Source organism: Danio rerio, chromosome 19 (genome assembly GCF_049306965.1).
Source record: "Danio rerio strain Tuebingen ecotype United States chromosome 19, GRCz12tu, whole genome shotgun sequence".
In the NCBI taxonomy this organism is placed as follows: domain Eukaryota; kingdom Metazoa; phylum Chordata; class Actinopteri; order Cypriniformes; family Danionidae; genus Danio; species Danio rerio.
Window position 1 is genome coordinate 43172576 of NC_133194.1, and position 19882 is coordinate 43192457.

The window sequence follows — 19882 nt, forward strand, 5'->3', positions numbered from 1 at the left end:
TGAGTGTAGAATATATTATGTTAATATAATAACTACATCACATCCTCTTTTGTGTTAATAGATACAGTATACAATCACATATTAAACTGATTATGACTAACAGTAATTACTGCATTCAGATACTGTCCACATTTCAGTTTTGGGTTGCGCTCTATTATAAGGTGATGTATTGACAGTGTGATTCAATTATCTGGTGAGTCCCAAATGATTCATGTATCTAGTGAATACTATGAATTAATCACATGTACCTACTATATGGCCTGGGTTATAATGTGGGTTCGATTTAAGGTTAGATACAGGCAATTGATGGAAGATGTGAAACAACATCACTTCAAATTACACTGTTAACTTTAATGTGCTTGAATATATCTTAAATGGTACAATGTAAGCAAAAATGATGATACTAATAACAATAATAGGCGGCACGGTGGTTCATTGGTAAGCACTGTCACAACAAGAAGGTTGCTGGTTCAAGTCCCAGCTGGGCCAGTTGGCATTTCTGTGTGAAGTGTGCATGTTCTCCCCATGTTGGTGTGGGTTTTCTCTGGGTGCTCCGGTTTCCCCCACCGTTCAAAAACATGCGCTAGGATGAGTGTGTATGGGTGTTTCCCAGTACTGGGTTATGGCTGGAAGGGCATATGCTGGAATAGTTGGCGGGTAAATGAATGAATGAATAATAATAATAATATTGTATTTAAGTGGCTGGCACATACTCATTGTGTTCTCTGTACTGTGGCTAGAATAATGCAAGGGATGGCCAGCCTGGCTTTTGTTCGCACTGCTGGCAAATTGGATTTGATTTTCAAATTGGATCTACAGGATTGATTGTCTCCACATTGTCTTTGAGCAAGTGTTGAAATCTGATTTAGTGCTCTGAATCTGGTAGATCTACATCAGTTGCTGTAGTAAGGATGTACGTCAGGCCAATGCCAAGAGACTACAGCAGTGGGTAGCTGTCAATGAGAGAACAGAAAGCTGTAAAATGTTGTCTAATTTTGCTCATGTCCTTCATAACATCTTGCCATTGTGCTGAACCCACGAGATGCTGGAAACAACATAAATGACAAAGTGATTTTAGGCATTTGAGCATATTCTGTCTAAAACTGCTGACTTGTTATTTACACCCCGAATGTTGTTTACTTCACTATGTGGGGGGAGTATATTTAGATGGAGATTATTCTGAATAATGAACATTTTAATGCACGCCAAAAATAAGATGCTTTTTGGAGATGACTGTAAAACAAAAGTGAAGTGCTGCGGTAGTCAACTGTACAAATACTGTTTCTGCTGAGATGGAGGATCTTGACATTGTTTCTAAATATTCAAGAAGTTGGATAGCTGACGTATTTCCAATAAGACCATAATTGGACCATTCAATATTTAATTTAAGTCATCGTGAACAGGAAGTTGCTGAGACTTTTATTTTCGTATGTTGATGTACACCCAACTGAAATCGAATATTGAGTTGGGGCGGGGCTTTCTTTTTGCACATTATTTACTTCTAGCAAACTAACGGTAAGAGGGGCGTGGTTTAGAATATTGTAGCTGAAGCCATGAAACATGGAAGGAAATAGTCAGGTTTTGATTGAAGAGTATCAAAACCAATGCCAAGAGACTACAGCAGCTGGTAGCTGTCAATGAGAGGACGGAAAACTACAAAATTTGTCTCATTTTGCTCCTTCATAACATCTTGCGCTGAAGATGCTTGAAACAACATAAATGACAAAGGGATTTTAGCCATTTGAGCATATTCTGTCCAAAACTGCTGACTCAGAATTTAATCCCTGAATTGTTTTTTACTTGGTGAGTGTATTTAGATGAAGGTTATTCTGAATAATGAACACTTTGATCCTTGCCAAAAATAAGAAGATGATTTTTGGAATTGAAGATTATCAAAAGAAACATTTTTTTCCAGTGGATTAGCGTTCATCTTTAGTTCATCTAAAAAATAACAATGTGCGCTAGCAAAATAAACGTTAACATTTCAGTTCATAGATATATACACTAGATATCGCATAGGGACCCTGAGCATGCGTCAATAGCGCCGCCACATTGGTACAGTGCTCCCAGGACAAATGTCATTCAACCGCACTAGTCAAGACAGTGTTATTACGTGAAGATGCGGGACTTTAGCGCTGTCTACGTGTGTAGTAACGAGCAAACAAAGAAAACAAAGCACAAAGGCAGAACATTTCATAGGTAATATTAAGTTTTTTTCTGTTTTTGAATGTTCTGAACTTTTGTGCTAATCAGGTAACGTTATTGATGATGACATTCACTTACTGCATTCATCATACGGCAAAGCAGCTCCAACTCGGCTTATGCTAGTTTTGTTGAATAAAATCAGCAAACAATGCAAAAGAAATATGACAACGAGATGCTGCGCTGCCAGAAACTTGTATTATTGTCGGCTAACGTTAATGAAAGAGTCGTTTGGGGGATTCATTCACAAAGTGAAAGCTGGAGAGGAGGTGTGTTTCAGGACACGGAGTATATTAAATTTAACTGGGAGGGTGAATAGTACATTTCTGTACACACAAACACAGGCTTTTTGTCAGGAATGCCCGTGCGGTCACTGATCCATCAATGTAGAAAAGTGATGTAAAATTATAATTTTCGTAATTAGAAAAAAAAATTACACACTACAATTCAGGAAAACTCCCAATCATAGATATATGTGTATATGTGTATATTTCTGGCTTTGGATGGCCACAGTCCTCCACTGTACCTTGGTCCCGCATTCATTTCAAAGGAGCGCTACCCCGTAGCAAGATGGCGGCGCTATTGACACGTTCCGTCCAATAGACAACAATAGGCCAGGCGACATCTAGTGTATATATCTATGATTTCAGTTTAGGTCACAATTTATGCTATTAATTTCTGGCTTATTATTAAAATATTAACTGTTCATTAGTAGTTATAAAGTATGATCTTATTCTACATCCGTAATCCCACCCAAAATCTAATCCTATCTTCGACCTTACTAACTTAATAAGCACCTAATTTCCTAGCTTACAAAGCCAATGGTGTTAGTTAATGGTTTGTTAATACTATGAATTGTAACTTAATATAACGCAATATCAAATTAACATTGTAATTGTACATTGTAAAACATCCAAATTCCCAATAAGTGTGGATTTGAAAAGTCAGATCCATTTTGATTTTGCTCTAAAAGTATATTTACAGAGTGCAGGATTGCAGGCTTAGTATGCACCATACTGTATAATTTATTTAAAGAGAGAGTTCTGTCATCATTTTCTCTGTTTTCACTTGTTTAAAGTTTATTTCAGTTTCTTCTGTTGAACCCTAAAGAAGATGGCAGGTAGTGTAAGGATTGCAGCTTACGCTGCTATTCTGAACCAATAGTCGGAAACAGAAAGCAGTTGAAGGATGGCGTGTTTAAATCCATTATTTATCTGACTCCATTGTAATTAATCTGACTCCATTAAAGTTGTTATCATCATTGATAAAGAGAAAGAATCTCTAAGTCTTAAAGCAGGCAAAGTTGTTTATTAAGTTACATGATCAAATATACAGGCATTAGAATGACACAAACTAACATACTGTATAAAGAAAATAGCTGTAACATATGCACTGCTGAGCAACAAAGACAGTGAAAGGAAGAAATGTGCAGGAGAAGCAGAGTAAAAGCCATTCTCCCAGATCAACAGTTACCTTTACCTATTATACCCTGAGCAAAGCATTGTCAAACATGAGTGAAAACCAACCCCCAAAACCAGCTGAACATGAGAACAAAGTTGAAGAGATGAAGTGGGGGAGAAGTACATTAACATACTCTCCTCAGGTCATGACCCAACAATAGTAAATATATTGTAGATTGAAATACAATTAATCAATGTCTCTGTTGATTTCATCACTACAACACTGAAGTCATAAACTGTCAAATGACACCAAACATGACAAAGTTATATGAAGGAAGAACACGAGCAGATGAATTGTGTATGGTGAAGAGCACATGGTTACTGTAAGCAAATGGTAGAGATGTGTTTCGGAGCTGTGAGGAACTCTGCCTCACCAGGAGGACCCATCCCATGCTTGGAATGTCTCAGTAGTGCTTCATTAGCATAGAAGGAAAAGTATATATTTTCTCAGCTTACCAAAGCACTCATTGACTTTCATAGTATTTTTTTCCCCTACAATTAAAGTCAGTGGGTGCCAGAAATCGGCAGTCCTCAGAGTAACTTCTTTTGTATTCAACAGAAGAAAGGGAAAGTAGATAATGAGGTAATTAAAACATTTTGGGGTGAACTATCCCTTTAAGTCAGTTATAAAAAAATCTGATTTGGATAAATGTCCCCGCTGCTATAGTCAGCAGTGAAAAGACCTTTTCTGCTTGATGAGATGGAGGACATTGAAAGAGGGCGTCTTACCATTATTTCTGAATATTCAAGCAGTTGGACAGCATCCATAAAGCGATTATCTGTCACTCTTCTGAATGCTTAATCTCTGCTGTCGCCGTGTCGCCATTAACACATTTTGCCATTACAATACACATTGTGCCCTCTGGCTTAGAGGACAAAACGATCCACTTTCCCTTCAAGTGCTTTGAAAATGATGCATTTAAAATATCATGCATTGAAGTCATAACTACAGATGGTATTTCGAATGTCAAACGCCCTGCTGTTGGCTACACTTTATTCAAATTTAGAGAGCTTATAGCAACTTATAATCAGGTGGTATGTTCTATAGAGATTAGTTGAGGACTTCGTTTTGTTGCATTCATTGTGAATTATAATGCCGGTTTTTGACATTTTGCACAAGCCTTTTGGTATTGACCTTGTCTGGCAGCGGGCCACTTTGACACTCATTGTAGCAGGACGTACCTCTAACCTTCTTCACCCATCGACTTTTCCTTGGATCGTTTTTTTTGCCAGCCCATTTCATTTTCATTGAGTTGAATGGCAAAGGGTCTCCAGCTCACAAAAGCCAACCTCTTGTCATTTCTCCCCTACAGAACTCGCCTGGAGGAGCTGCGAATGTTTCTTGAAAATGAAACGTGGGAATTGTGCCCTGTGAAGTCCAACTTCAGTATCGCCCAGCTCCACGTAAGCCTTAATGTCATTGAGAGTTGTTTAAATTGATGAATTACAAATCAGATTACTGTAATTGAGTAGTTTTCCTCAGGAATTGTATTTTGCATTGATAAAGCCTTGTTTAGACTGCATGACTTTAAACATCGGCAGATCGCTGTGCCGTTCAAACTACATCACCGGATTTTGTCTTTAAATCACTGTTGTGTTCATACTACACAACACTTCGTAAATGATCTACAAGATGGGGTCACACTACATGATCCGACAACAACTCGTTCGCCAACAGCTCAGTCAAGCTACCAATCCACAGCCAATGAAATGTTGAGGGAGGAGCCGGCAGAAAAACTGAATACTATTGGCTGCTTGTGTGCTGATTACATCCCTGACAGCGTTTCAAACTTCTCTGAAAGCTTTCAAGGGAGATCAATCGCTCATCTGTTATGTTTAATGGGATAGATGTGGCTTTAACACTAGTACTACAGAGGCAATAAGAGAGTTTTTAATTTTTATTATTCAATAACTCTATAACACCCTGATGTTTCCTAAACCTCTGTGTATTTCTTTTTAACAGTGTTATTTTTTAAATTTAAACAGAGCAAAACTGAGTATTTCTATCTTTAAATACCATATTGGTCAAAATGGCTGCATGCACGTTTGCTACTTTTCACTATGGCGTTAAATATGCTGGCCTTTTTTGCCTAGCAACTTCCTGCTAACAATAACATAAATTTACTTCTGATATAACTTTCAAAACAAGATATTCTGTTCCGTGAAATAGCTCCTGTTTATGAAAGTGAAAATGAAAACAAGGCACAGACCCTTACGGGTGTTCTAGTATCTTAACTACACATTTATAGGCTGTATTACCAAAACAGATAACATTTTTAGGGTAATGGTGTCGTAAAATATTTTATTATCTCAATAGCTTTTAATGTATATTTGATGTGACAAAACGACGTCTAATGTGAGAACGGTCAGAACGAATGCTATGAAAATTGGTAACTGCTCTGGAATATTCAGAATGCTAGATTTTGGATTTTCCTCTGCGAGGTGTTGGCGATGCCTCAGCGAGCCTCATTGACTGCAATTGTACATTGTAAAACATCTGAATTCCCAATAAGTGTGGATTTGAAAAGTCAGATCCATTTTGATTTGGTCTTAAAGTGTCTTTGCAGAGTGCAGTATTAGTATGCATCAAGCTACTGTATGATTTATTTAAAGAGAAATTTCACCTAAAAATGACAAATCATTTTCTCTGTTTTCACTTGTTTAAAGCTTATTTCTTTCTTCTGTTAAACACAAAAGAAGATGGTAGGTAGCACTCATTGACTTCCATGGTATTTTTTTTCTCCTTCCATTTTTTTTACAATGGAAATAGATGGATGCCAGAAATGGCAGTCCTCAGAATATCTTCTTTTGTATTCAACAGAAGAAAGGGAGAGGAGATAATGAGGTAATTAAAACATTTTGGGGCGAACAATCCCTTTAAGTCAGTTATAAAAATAAATCTGATTTGAATAAATATCCCCGGTGCTATAATCAGCAGTGAAAAGATTATTTCTGCTTGATGAGATGGAGGACATTGAAAGAGGGCAACTTGTTCAGGGCGTTGTTCAGTAGTTCACACATAAAGACTGCTGAGCACCCCCAGATTTTTTCTCGATCACAGCACGATCTGTCGGCAAGCTTTCGAATAGAGCTTAAAATCCTGTAGTGTGAACTAGGCTTAAACAGTTATCACAAGCTAAGACGCTTTAGTAGTGCTTTTTAGCATTCAGCATTTAGTAAATATACTGTAAGTAAAAAAGTCACCAGTGTTACCAGTTGAAACCTAAAGTGGTGATAAGGTAACCTATAAAAGACTATACAGCGGGGAGTATTGAATATGTCTCCATTTTTTCTCAGAAAACATATTTCTGACGGTGCTGTTGACTTGAAATGTTCACCAGATGTTGATAACAACCAAAGAAATCCATATATACAAAAAAAACTCAAATCTAATTAATTTACAAATGAATTTATGTGTAATAAATGAAATCACACTGAGAAAAAGTATTGATTACATGAAGATAGGGAGGTGTAGAAAGGCAGTGAAAGCCCAGGCAGCAGCTGAAATCGCTCAGTAGTTCTTTAGCAACTCTCTGCTCTGTGTCATTGTAAATTAATGTCAGCTACTTCAGTCCATCTACATTCGCAGTAGGATGAAGATGAAACCAGGGTGGACATTTCAGCAAGACAATGATCCAAAACACAGTCAAGGAAACTCTCAAATGCTTTCAGAGAAAGAAAATCAAGCTGTAGAATGGCCCACCCAATCACCTGAGCCAATCCAATAGAGAATAGAAAATATAGATCAGATTTAATAGACCCACAGAACCATCAAGATGTTTCCACTCTGTTGAAGTCTGTGAAAAATCACACATGAGCAATTCATGTCATTTCATTCTCCATCCGAGAGGCGTCTTTAAGCTGCCGTCATTTAAAAAAGCCTTTTATATAAAGTATTAAATACGTTTTTAATAGTTCAGTACTTTCTGCCTATGTCATTCCCTTGTTATTACACATAATACATTTTTCATGGCGTGTTCAATACTTATTTTCCTAGCTGTAGTTTACTCTATGCTTCCTGTACATATCCTGCGTCAGAAAGTGTTCTTTATGCGAGCCCATACTGAGATAATAAGCTAAATCCACAGTGTGTGCTATTCTAACCAAATAGTAGACATTTTTTTGTTGATCATCTTCCTTCAGATTTTCCGTCTTGCTGTAATGGGCTGCTTTTATATGCATTTTAAATCTAACGAAAAGCTTGACATCTTGATAAATGAGGGTAAGCATCATCACTGATTGTATTCCAGCATAAGCTGTTTTCTCTCCTAGTCAGGGTACATCCGTCTCAAAACAAATTACACTGTGGAACGCAGGAATATTCACCCGAGAGTATCTGCCGAATAAACCGAAATGCATCTCTTTCAATTATTCTATGCTAAACAGGGTCTCACTCTTGATAAACTGTTCTCTGATGGACCTTTTAAGCAGTTTTTTGTGCTGAATATACAGGTGTTTTCTTAAAGAACTGCACTAGAGAAAATGGGTATTGAAAAGCACATGAGTGAATGGCGTAATCAACGGTGCTCTTTAATGAGGCACATTTCCATAACGATTTCTTGCCGGAGCTCTGATGCGCAGAGTGGTTGAACTATGAGAACTATGCTATTGTGCTTTCACCTTTGCATCTTAGTTCTTGTTTTTTATGACTAGTATATTCAGAATTTTCAATACAAATCTTAATGCATCTGTAATATTTATCAAATACTCCTTGAATGGTTAATAAACACAAACACGCAGTATCATTAAATCCAGTCTTTCACTGCTGATGGCGCAAACACAAATTAATACATCGTTAGCAAACAAACAACATACTCAAAAAACAAGTGCAGGTGGGTGTTTTCATGACCTGTCTTTTAGTTGTTTGATCTGCATGTTTCTCTTCTTTTTCAGGAGTTTAAGTTCATGGGTCAGTGTCGTTCTCCTTCAGTGTCTCCCAGCAGGCAGCCAGAATCCACAGATCTGCTGGAGCTTTCTCTGTTCGAGCAGTACCTGGAGGGTGGAAACCCCTTCGAGATGCAGATAGACAACAAAGAAGAGGAGACTGAGGACGTCCTGGCTTCTAATGGGGTATATAGTAGTTTGAATGATGGTCATGTTATGTACAGTTTTATATACTGTTGAATATACAATTATTAGCCCTTACTGAATTATTAGTCCTCCTGTATAATTTCCCTCTAATTTTTGTTTAACGGAAAGATTTTTTTTTTCAATTTCTAAACATAATAGTTTTAATAACTCATTTCTAATAACTGATTTATTTCATCTTTGCCATGATGACAGTACATAGTATTTTACTAGATATTAAGAGTGATATTTAAAGGGTTACCTAGGTTAATTAGGTAAGTTAGAGTTGAGCTTAAAATGTTTTTTTTTTTTTTATCAAAAGCTGCTTTTATTCTAGCTGAAATAAAACAAATAAGACTTTCTCCAGAAGAAAAAATATTATAGGAAATACTGTAAAAAATCCCTTGCCCTGTTAAACATCATTTCGGAAATATTTAAAAAAGAAACAATTCACAGGAGGGCTAATAATTATGTCTTTAACAGTAGATGGTGAAGGGTGAGTAAATGATGACAGAATTTCCATTCAGTCAAAAACAGGCTTTTAATGAAAGTGTCAATTTAGAAATTGTAGGTTTTTTCAACCTAAACATACAGAAAACTATTTAAAATATCTCATTGCAGTTCATTAATTTGTGTGTGTAAATTTCAGTGAGCACATACACCAAACCTTACCAATTTATTCGTATCCAAATTCTGAAGGTTAATACAGGCGGAAATGTTATTTGCCTGATTTTGGACAAAACTGAAAATGCTGTATTTTTAATACAGTGATAAAGTTATTTAAAAAAAAAGCAACCTAAAATACTACATATTGAATTATATACTCTATATTTAAATTTAACAGTTTAGAAAACTTGAAATACAAAATTGATTTCCTACTCTTAATCAATCAACCAGGGTAGAGTGTGATGATCGCTAGGCGATAATTCGATAGCGATAATTATCATGATATATACAGTTGATTCTAATTATTATTTTTTAATATTTCCCAAATAATGTTTAACAGAGCAAGGAAAATTTCACATTATGTCTGATAATATTTTTTCTTCTGGAGAAAGTCTTATTTTTTTATTTTGGCTAAAAGTTAGTTAATAGTTTTTAATTTTTTAAAAATCATTTTAAGGTTAAAATTATTAGCCCCTTTCAGTTACATTTGTTTTTGATAGTCTACAGAACAAACCATCATTATACAATAACTTGCCTAATTACCCTAACCTGCCTAGTTACCCAGTTAACCTAGTTAAGCCTTTAAATGTCACTTTAAGCTATATAGAAGTGTCTAGAAAAATATCTAGTCAAATATTATTTACTGTCATCATGGCAAAGATAAAATAAATCAGTTATTAGAGATGAGTTATTAAAACTATTATGTTTTAATATATATTATGTTTAATAAACAGAAAAGAGGAAGAAATGAAACAGGGAGGCAATAATTCAGGGGGGCTAATAATTCTGACTTCAACTGTATATATATATATATAAATATATATATATATATATATATATATATATATATATATATATATATATATATATATATATATATATTTTTTTTTTTTTTTTGATGTATGCATATGACATTTATTGTGATAAATATCGATATCGACTGATATGAAAAAAAATGATTGTGATTTTTTTTCAAATATTTTTTGTTATATCAAGCAGGTCTAGTTATAACAATTGATTCGTTTTTACCTTCATCTGCAGTATCTTTCCCTAAATCATATGTAATGCCAACTGTATGGGACTGAACATTGCTTATTTATTATTATATACAGTATTTCTTTACTTGTTTAATTTAAAGGAATATTTCACGCAAAAATGAAAAATCTGTCATTTACTCCTTCACTCAATCCAAACCTGTCAGACTTTCGTTCATGTGTTTTCAACACTAAAGAAAATATTTTAAAGAAAGATGGAATCCTGTACCCCTTGATTTCCATAGATTTACAGTCAATGGTTACAGGTTTTCAGCTTTCTTCAAAATATATATTTCTGTTATTGTTGTTATTCAGCAGAAGAAAGAAACTCTTAAAACTTTGGAAACACTTAAGGATGAAAAAATAGTGAAGAAATGTTCATTTTTGGGTGAAATGTACCATTAATAGTTTTTATTTAGCATTTTCTTTTACTACCAAAATCATACATTAGAGCTTTTCACCATTTATAAAACATCCAAATTAGTTTCACAGTCCTCTTTACTTCACTGATATCCATTCAACACATTTCAACAATATTTATTCTGCGCTTTTTGGCATCGGGCTTGAGCAAACAGTCATTTTATGATGGTTTACAGTTACATTTATAGTCGTACTAGATGCTTGCCAAACTCACTGCAAAAAGGGGGAAACTAAATAGAAGTGAAAATGGGATGCGTAAATATTTGCTAACGTTAAGTGGCTCATTGTCCTTAGAAGTGCTGACAGAGGCCATTACGTGTGTGTGGAGCGAATACTCATCATTATTAAAGCTCTGATGTGCTTGGCGTCTCTGATGATGCTGCTATAATGAGAACAAACGTGTATGTTGATAAAAAAAAACAAAAAACAGTCCAGCCTTTCCTACAAGTGCTTTTACCCTGAGAGAGAGTACAAAGTGTTTTGTTGGTAACTACATACAATCGGATGCATTCATCCACTTTACACTTCACCTCATTTACAGGCCGGAGGGGTTGTTTAGGGATACTTTTATTTATGTTGAATCTCTAGCATGTAATATTTAAAGGTACTTTCATTTAAGGAGAAGCTAAGTTGGAGCATTGTGTTGTTTTTATAATCATTTACATATACTGTAGCAAATGCTTGTTTCCCTGTGTTGGGTCAAATATTGGAACCCAACGTTAGGTTAAAAGTTTGTTGTTGTTTTTTTTTTTTTTGTTTAATTGCACAAATGTGTATATATATTAGAGGGGTGAACCTACACTTGTCTTACGGTTTGGTTACGATTATCATCCCATCGTTTCGCTTCAATTCCATATCATTGGTGCATTGACGATGCTTTCCATACACAATTTTATAATTTCTTCACAACACAGCAATTTTTGTATTAAAATATATAAATAAATGTATATTTATATACTATTGTAATACAGTTTTGTCCTTTAATACAAACAGTTAAATATGTAAACTGTACCTTTAAAAGCTCAAGTACATGCACAGAACAACACAAGCATTTATAGCAAATAAACAAATATAAATTTCCTGCTCCCTTTCTGAGCCTTGACTAGCGAGTTCTTATGATTGGTCACGCGCTCAACAGAAAGTGCTGCGATTGGCTCATAACGCTTTGGTGCTGTTCACCAATGAGTGACTAATAAATGACAGCGGTGATATGAGCAATATCAGACTCTCAGCCTGCGGCCTCGTGCCAACGCACGCCTCCCACTAGTGCCGATATCATTGGTGCATTGACGATGCTTTCCATACACAATTTTATAATTTCTTCACAACACAGCAATTTTTTTATTAAAATATATTAATAAATGTATATTTATATACGATTGTAATACAGTTTTGTCCTTTAATGCAAACAGTTAAATATGTAAACTGTACCTTTAAAAACTCAAGTACATGCACAGAACAACACAAGCATTTATAGCAAATTAACAAATATAAATTTCCCGCTCGTTTTCTAAACCTTGACTAGCGAGTTCTTATGATTGGTCACGCGCTCAACAGAAAGTGCTGCGATTGGCTCATAACGCTTTGGTGCTGTTTACCAATGAGTGACTAATAAATGGCAGAGGTGATATGAGCAATATCAGACTTGTAACAGTGCAATGTGGCTTTATATCGTCACTGGTGGGAGTGCCTTAGTTTTCCACCAGTGACGATATACAGCTGCATCGCACTGCTATAAGTCTGATATTTTTTTAAACAATAGTTTAGCGGCATAATCGTGTATTTAAAAAAGAAAATCAAACACGAACAGCTGCAGCTGATGTCAGAGCAGCAGAAACCCTTGCTACTTCACAAATGTCTCTTTAGAGCTAGTATTTGAATGAATCTCTAGCGTAATGTCTAAAGAGATGACAAAACAGGTGATTTTGCTGACATTTTAAGATCATAAGTCTTAACAGATTTTCCAGTATAAAAGCAACGCAATACCTACCAGATTACTGTTGTGTTTGCGATATGTAAAAACGCAAAACTCATGCGGGCATTTCTTCTTTCTTTCTATTTACTGAACTAGTCTGCAGTAGCGAAAAAAAGGAGACTCGTTAGAAACAGATGGCCAACCAAAAAGTAACTCACAAAATGCATACATTCCTAATAAGTGAGTCCCATCTCACACTCAACACAATAAAATGACTATAGTATAAATATAGCACTACAACATGCAAAAGAGAGAGATCTCTTATGCTGTGTTCACACCAGACGCGGAACGCGTGAATAAATCGCGCTATTTGCGCGTAAATAGCCGCGGGAACATTTGAGTTTACTCGCTTCATTTGCGCGTCAACCACCGCCTATGGCCTCGTTCCAACGCACGCCTCCCACTAGTGCAGATATCGCACCTATATACATAGCCATATCGCACTGCTACTCGTGTGATATTGCTCATATATATATATATATATATATATATATATATATATATATATATATATATATAAATACATATGATTTGGGTAGTGATTTGGGTAAGCTAAATTGTCCATTGTGTATGAATGTGTCCCAGTGATGGGTTGCAGCTGGAAGGCCATCCGCTGTGTAAAAAAACATATCCTGGATAAGTTGGCGGTTCATTCCACTGTGGCGACCCCAGATTAATAAAGGTACTAAGCCGAAAAGAAAATGAATGGATGCATAAATATACATACAGTTGAAGTCAGAATTATTAGCCCTCTGATTTTTTTTTTTTTTAAGTAAATGACAAATTATTTTTAACAGAGCAAGGAAATTTCCACATTATGTCTGATAATATTTTTTTTTCTGGAGAAAAGTCTTATTTGTTTATTTCGGCTAGAATAAAAGCAGTTTTTAATTTTTTCAAACCATTTTAAGGTCAAAATTATAATTCTGTAAAAATCCTGACTTGAAACTGTACAGAAAAAAATATTATATTGTGAACACTGCATATATATTTTGCATCTTATTATGAAATGTGAAAATAACTGTTTTAAATACATTTTTGTTTTCATGATTCTTTAATGAAAATGCTGTATATTAAGTTGTACACATGAAATGGATTTTTTTGTGTGTGTGATTGTTATAACCCAGCTTTAGGTCAAATAGGGAGAAATCCAATATTAGGTAAATTTTTTCAGTTCAATTTAAATGACACTTTTTAACCCAACAGTCGGCTTTCCCACATTATATAACAGCCCAGCCTTTTTTACAGCGTAAAAACCTCTGATCATTTGAAAAATTAACATTTCAATTTATCCTTCCTAGGATCATAAGTTAGCTTTTCTATTAACTGGTAATGATTTCACCATATAATTGATTTCAGGGACATCGTACCTGACGCAATGTTGCAGCTCCAACTGTAATACCACAGAATGACACTGCTTACATTTCATTTCATGCAGGGCAGCCATAATAGATTTAGTTGTGTTGTTCATTTTGATGATTTTTTTAATAGGTAAAATTAGTTTTTCTTTGAACTATTATCTACTGAACTATAATGTTAATGTATGTTAATGTTTGTACTTTTGTCTCTCTGTTCAGTATGAGTCAGATGAGCTGGAGAAGAGCGTATACCAAGAGTACGACAGTGACAGTGATGTACCCGAGGAGCTGAAACAGGACTACGTAGATGAACAGACAGGGGACGCTCCAGTGAAGAGGTCAGTACTGATTCATCTTGCAGCTCGCGTCACACACTAACACACTTTTTTTTTTTTTTTTTACGCTAGTGCATTTAAGTCCTGGCATCCATGCTACTCCTGAACTTTTATTTCTTGACAAGTTTTGTAAAAGCTGCAAACCCCTTGTAGGCTTGCGTTTCAGTGTAGACAAACAAAAACGCAGACTTTTCCGTAACACTTTATAATAACTACGCACTATGAATCATTTATTAAGCATTAGCAAATAGTTAATTCATCATTTGTTAAGCATTAATTCTACATTCATAGACGTTATAAGCAGTTTATAAGTACAGCTACAAATGCTGTGTTGTTAATCTTCAAGCACATATATAATGTGCTTAATGATTGTGTTTTCATACTTTATCAATCAGAAAGTTTTCATTACTGAATTAAGCGTTACTTTATTTACAAAGATTATTTAAGAGTAGTTTTTATCTTTTAAGATCATTTAGATTGAGTAAATAAATGATTAATGAACTATTAAAATTGACATTTATATATTTTATTTTTCCGGCATATAATAACAGTACTTTGTTTGTTAATAAATGCTTTATTAACACAACTTCATGCAGTTTTGTGATCTGAGTGAGGACAATTTATGCTTTATAAATCCCTCATAAATGACAATTAAAGGCTTAAGACCCCATCATACACCCGATGCAATAAGGCACAAGATGTGTTTGCGTGATGTGTTGCTATTTTCAGATCAGCACAACCCTAATTTTCAAGTTTTGCGCCACGATGCTTTCCATACACAATTTTATAATTTCTTCACAACACAGCAATTTTTGTATTAATATATATAAATAAATGTATATTTATATACTATTGTAATACAGTTTTGTCCTTTAATATAAACAGTTAAATATGTAAACTGTACCTTTATGTAAAATGCTACATTGTTTTGTTTTTATGTTGAGTATACACAAATAAAAATAAACCCATTGCAGTGTTATACACTTTAAAAAGTTTTTTTGTTGTTGTTGAATCAAGTAAGCTTTTCTTGTCATCTCAACTTTTTACATCAGTCAAACCAACTAAAAATATTAAATTATTATAAATCATAATTATAAAAAGTTAATTATTGTATAACTAAAAAAAATTAGCTGAAACCTGATTAATTTAACATAAAAACTATTGTTGACATTAGGGGTGATAATTTCGGTTTATTTTGCCATCCGCCAATTATTAACTGAATATTAACAGTTAACGGGTCAGATTAATATTAAATCATTATTTAATTTTTTTAAAAAAATGACGTGTCTATTTTGTGTCTGACACATTAAATATTGCATTTTAAAATACTGATTTATTTTAACATGCAAACATATTAACAACATTCAAACATGCATACATGTTAACATATTAACAATCTTCACGCACATTATTTTGAATGTGAAATGTTTACCTGTAAATTAAAAAAAAGAAATCTGGTACTATGATGTTTATACATTTATATATATATATATATATATATATATATATATATATATATATATATATATATATATATATATATATATATATATATATATATATATATATATATAAAACTGCAGTGTTTCAGATATGTATAATATTCTGAAGACTGAAGGGATGATAAAAATGTAATCTTTTTTTCTGTCTTTTAATAGTTTAAATATATATGTACTCTACAATGAAGATTATTAGCTTTTTAATTAATATTTTAAAATAATATATTATAAAGAAGAATCTTTTAAACTTTTATAAATACATTTAGCTTCTGACGTGGATTTTCAGTTGTGTAGTGCAGATGAAGAGACCTTTTCTCAAAACTTCATAATAAAAGTTTTTAATTCAGCCTAAATAATTGATTGAAATTCATTCATTCGTTTTCCTTCAATTTACTCCCTTTATTCATCACGGATCGCCACAGTGGAATGAACCACCAACTTATCCAGCATATGTTTTTACAATTTTTCAATTTATTTTGTTCAATTCACCTATACTGCATGTCTTGTGGTGTAAACCGGAGCACCTGGAGGAAACCCACGTGAACACGAGGAGGACATGCAAACTCCACATAAAAATGCCAACTAACCCAGCCAGGACTCGAACCAGCGACCTTCTTGCTGTGAGGTGACAGTGTTAACCACTGAGCCACCCTGTCGCCTTAATCGAAATTCAATTTAGATATTCATAGCATGATCGTCAGCCCATCTCCATCGAGTGTGTAATATCATGTTTTCAAAAACGGTCGAATATATTCCGGTCACTTGTTGAAACGCTTCATTAACCTGAGACAGAAATCAGCAGGCAGCAAACTTCTCATTTATGGATTTCATGTTTCCTTTCGGGCAGCGATTTAGTTTTAGATTCAGCCAGTGTACAGCGAACACACAAGCTATCATTAGCCTCTTATAACCAGCGAACGGCTTTAATTATTTCATGAAGAACGAGTCTTTTAAGTCCACGAGGCGTCCATTTAGAGCCATTCAGAGCTTTGAAGTCAACTAAAAACGTCTGGAGGAGATTGTTAAAAACGGCTCCTTTCGGGATTCAAGCACGTTGTTGTTTTGCTGAGTTTGCAAACTGACGTGTTTCTTTAATCTCTGCTTTTCTTAATCGCTCCTCACAGTGTTTTACGTGTGATAGAAATGTCATAAATCAAGGGAATGATTAGGGATGTGATTAAACAGTGAAGCCTGATGAATATTTAATGGCTGTTTGTTCCTCATAAAGATGACTGATGGTTTTCGCTGTAGTAAATCAGCCGCTGTATTACATGTTGTGACACTTTGACACATTTTAAAGGAGCGAATGTTTCGCGTGATTAAAGTCACATGAGTTTTCTTGAATGTGATGTTGTGATTCTTGCTTACAAGATGAGATTTCAGTGCCTGTTTGGGAAAACAACTGTAATGTTTCGGATTCAATACACTGCAAAAAGAGTCTTACTTTATTTTTTTGTCTTCTTTCTAGTCCAATTATCAAAAAAATCTTAAATCAATGAATTATTTTATAATCTAGCAAAACATTTTGTATTGTTTTAGTAAAAAATATGTTGAAATTAAGTGAGTTTTTGCTTAAAACAAGCTAAATAATCTCCCAATGTTTGGGATGAGCAAAATAATCTTATTTCAAAGTGAATAACAAGATTATTTTGCTTACCCTGTTGGCAAATTGTTTTGTTTATTTTAAGGGAAAACTGACTTAATTTTGGCATAGTATTTCTTAAAACAAATCTATTTTGTGCTTGTCAAGAAACAAGACAAAAAAAATCAGTAATTGATCAGTTATAAAATCATTAGTAATCAAAAAAGTAAGAAAAGCATTTGCAGTGTACAAACTTATTTCAGTAGACATAATATGTTGTTAACTAGCACAGAAATAAAGCAAAAAGCACTTACAATAGAAGTGAAGGGGTCTGTTTTAAAGTATTTAGAAATGTGAAGCTTATTAAGTACTCAAACAATATTGGAATATGGAAGCTTTTCTCTCATCTAAGAAAAAATAAGTTTTTTTCATGACTTTTTAAATCTCAAAATTTTGACTTTAAAATCCCAATTTAAAAGTAAATTTGCATCACATAATTACAACATTAGACATCATAATTTGAAAACTTTAATTGTCAAAATCAGGACATACCAAGTCGAATTAAGAATTAAAATCTTTTAATTATGAGATAAAACCTCTAAAGCCAAAAGTGCTTTAAAAGTCACGATAAAGTACTTTTTAAAGTATTTAAATTAATGTTAAATAATCATTAATACTCATAACAAATTTTTTTCTCATAATGACCAATTTCAATGTTCTAAAGCCGAAATTTATATTTAGCATAATTTAAAATGTATTAAAAAGTACTCCGTTACGATAAAGTACTTTTAAAGTAATTTAAAATAATGCTAAAGAGTCATTAATAGTCATAATTATTTATCTCATACTGTACTTGTGACTTAGCATAACAATTTCAGTTTTCTAAAGCCAAAATGCATAATTAGCATAATTTAAAATACTGTAAGACACAATAAAGTATTTTTTCAAGTATTTAAAATGTTGCTAATTAGCCATTAATATTCACAAACTTTATCTCATAATCAAGACTTAGTTTGTAAATTTAAATTTTTTTTCAAAATAATTGGAACTTGTAATCTCAGTCACGACTTTCATGTCTTAATTCTGACTGATATGCCCTTTTGTACAATAATTATTTGGTTACAACTTCATTATTTATTGAATTATGTAAATAATTGTGGCAACAAAAAAAATTTATTTGACTTTTTAGGATAATTTTCTTTTTTAATTCATGTTATTTTTTATTTTATTTAATCTTTAATTTCATTTAGTTTAATGTTATTTTATTTTTTTCATTTTATTTATTTTAATTGTATTTAAATTTTATTCTTATTTGTTTTATTTTATTTTCTAAAAATATTATTTTAATTTAATGCTTTTTTGTATTTTATTTTATTAAAATTTTATTTTATGTATTTTATTTTATTTTTAATATTTTTATTTAATAAATTAATCCATTATTATTAAATATTTTATTTTATTTGTTTATTTCGTCTCGTTTTAATTTTTTTTATCATTTTTTGTGTAGTTTTTTATCATTACTGACACTTTTTATCCACACTAAAATCAAGTGCATTTTTCCCCCGCTCTTCTTTATTTGTTTTTCTTTCCTTTTTATTTATTTATTTATTTATTTATTTATTTATTTATTTATTTATTTATTTAATGTAATTGTTTTAAAAGAAATACATTTATGAAGAAGAAATAAATAAATATTAAATATTATAATATTAATTAATTAATTTATTCTTATTAATTATTTTATTTATTTATTTATTTTGCCTCATTTTATTTATTTAATTAATATTTTATGTTTTCTTTTAAATCAGTACTGTCACTTGCGCTTAATTTAAATTCACTCTAAAATCAAGTACGTTTTTTCCCTCACTTGTTTCTTTAATCCAGATAATACATTACATACAGCACATATGTTCTGCAAAATGGAGAACACAGACCTGAATATAGTCTGTGAACCCAGGTTAATGAAGAAAATGTGTGAATGAGGCTCTCCGGTTTTGAAGGTCATTAAAGTGTAATGCGCATCCTGGATTTGTGTGTTCCCTCTTAATCAGCGTGTCCAGAGAGACACTTCGCAGCCGGAAGAGATCCGACTACAACCTGAACCGAGCCAATGCCCCCATCCTCACCAACACCACCCTCAACGTGATCCGCCTAGTTGGTGAGTAATTGACATTTGACCTTAAACCTGTGAATGATAAAACTGACCCTAAGCAAAGGGACTGCAGTTTGACCTCTAATTAACTGGCTAATAGCTCAATTACTATGAAGAAGGTGCATCTGTGGC

The 19882-nt window shown here is 33.3% G+C and overlaps 1 protein-coding gene across 20 annotated transcripts in view; it reads left to right on the plus strand.

Annotated features, from left to right (window-relative positions):
- vps50 (VPS50 subunit of EARP/GARPII complex) overlaps positions 1–19882 on the plus strand; it is a 307794-nt gene that overhangs the window by 163717 nt on the left and 124195 nt on the right. For all 20 annotated transcript variants that reach the window (XR_012395216.1, XR_012395215.1, XR_012395217.1 and 17 more), the window contains exons 17-20: positions 4976–5066; positions 8556–8732; positions 14402–14520; positions 19650–19756. Coding sequence is in view for 4 of the 20 variants with exons in the window: in XM_017352306.4 (XP_017207795.1) it covers positions 4976–5066; positions 8556–8732; positions 14402–14520; positions 19650–19756 (494 nt within the window). In the remaining 16 variants the exon portion in view is untranslated. The remainder of the gene's footprint in view (positions 1–4975; positions 5067–8555; positions 8733–14401; positions 14521–19649; positions 19757–19882) is intronic.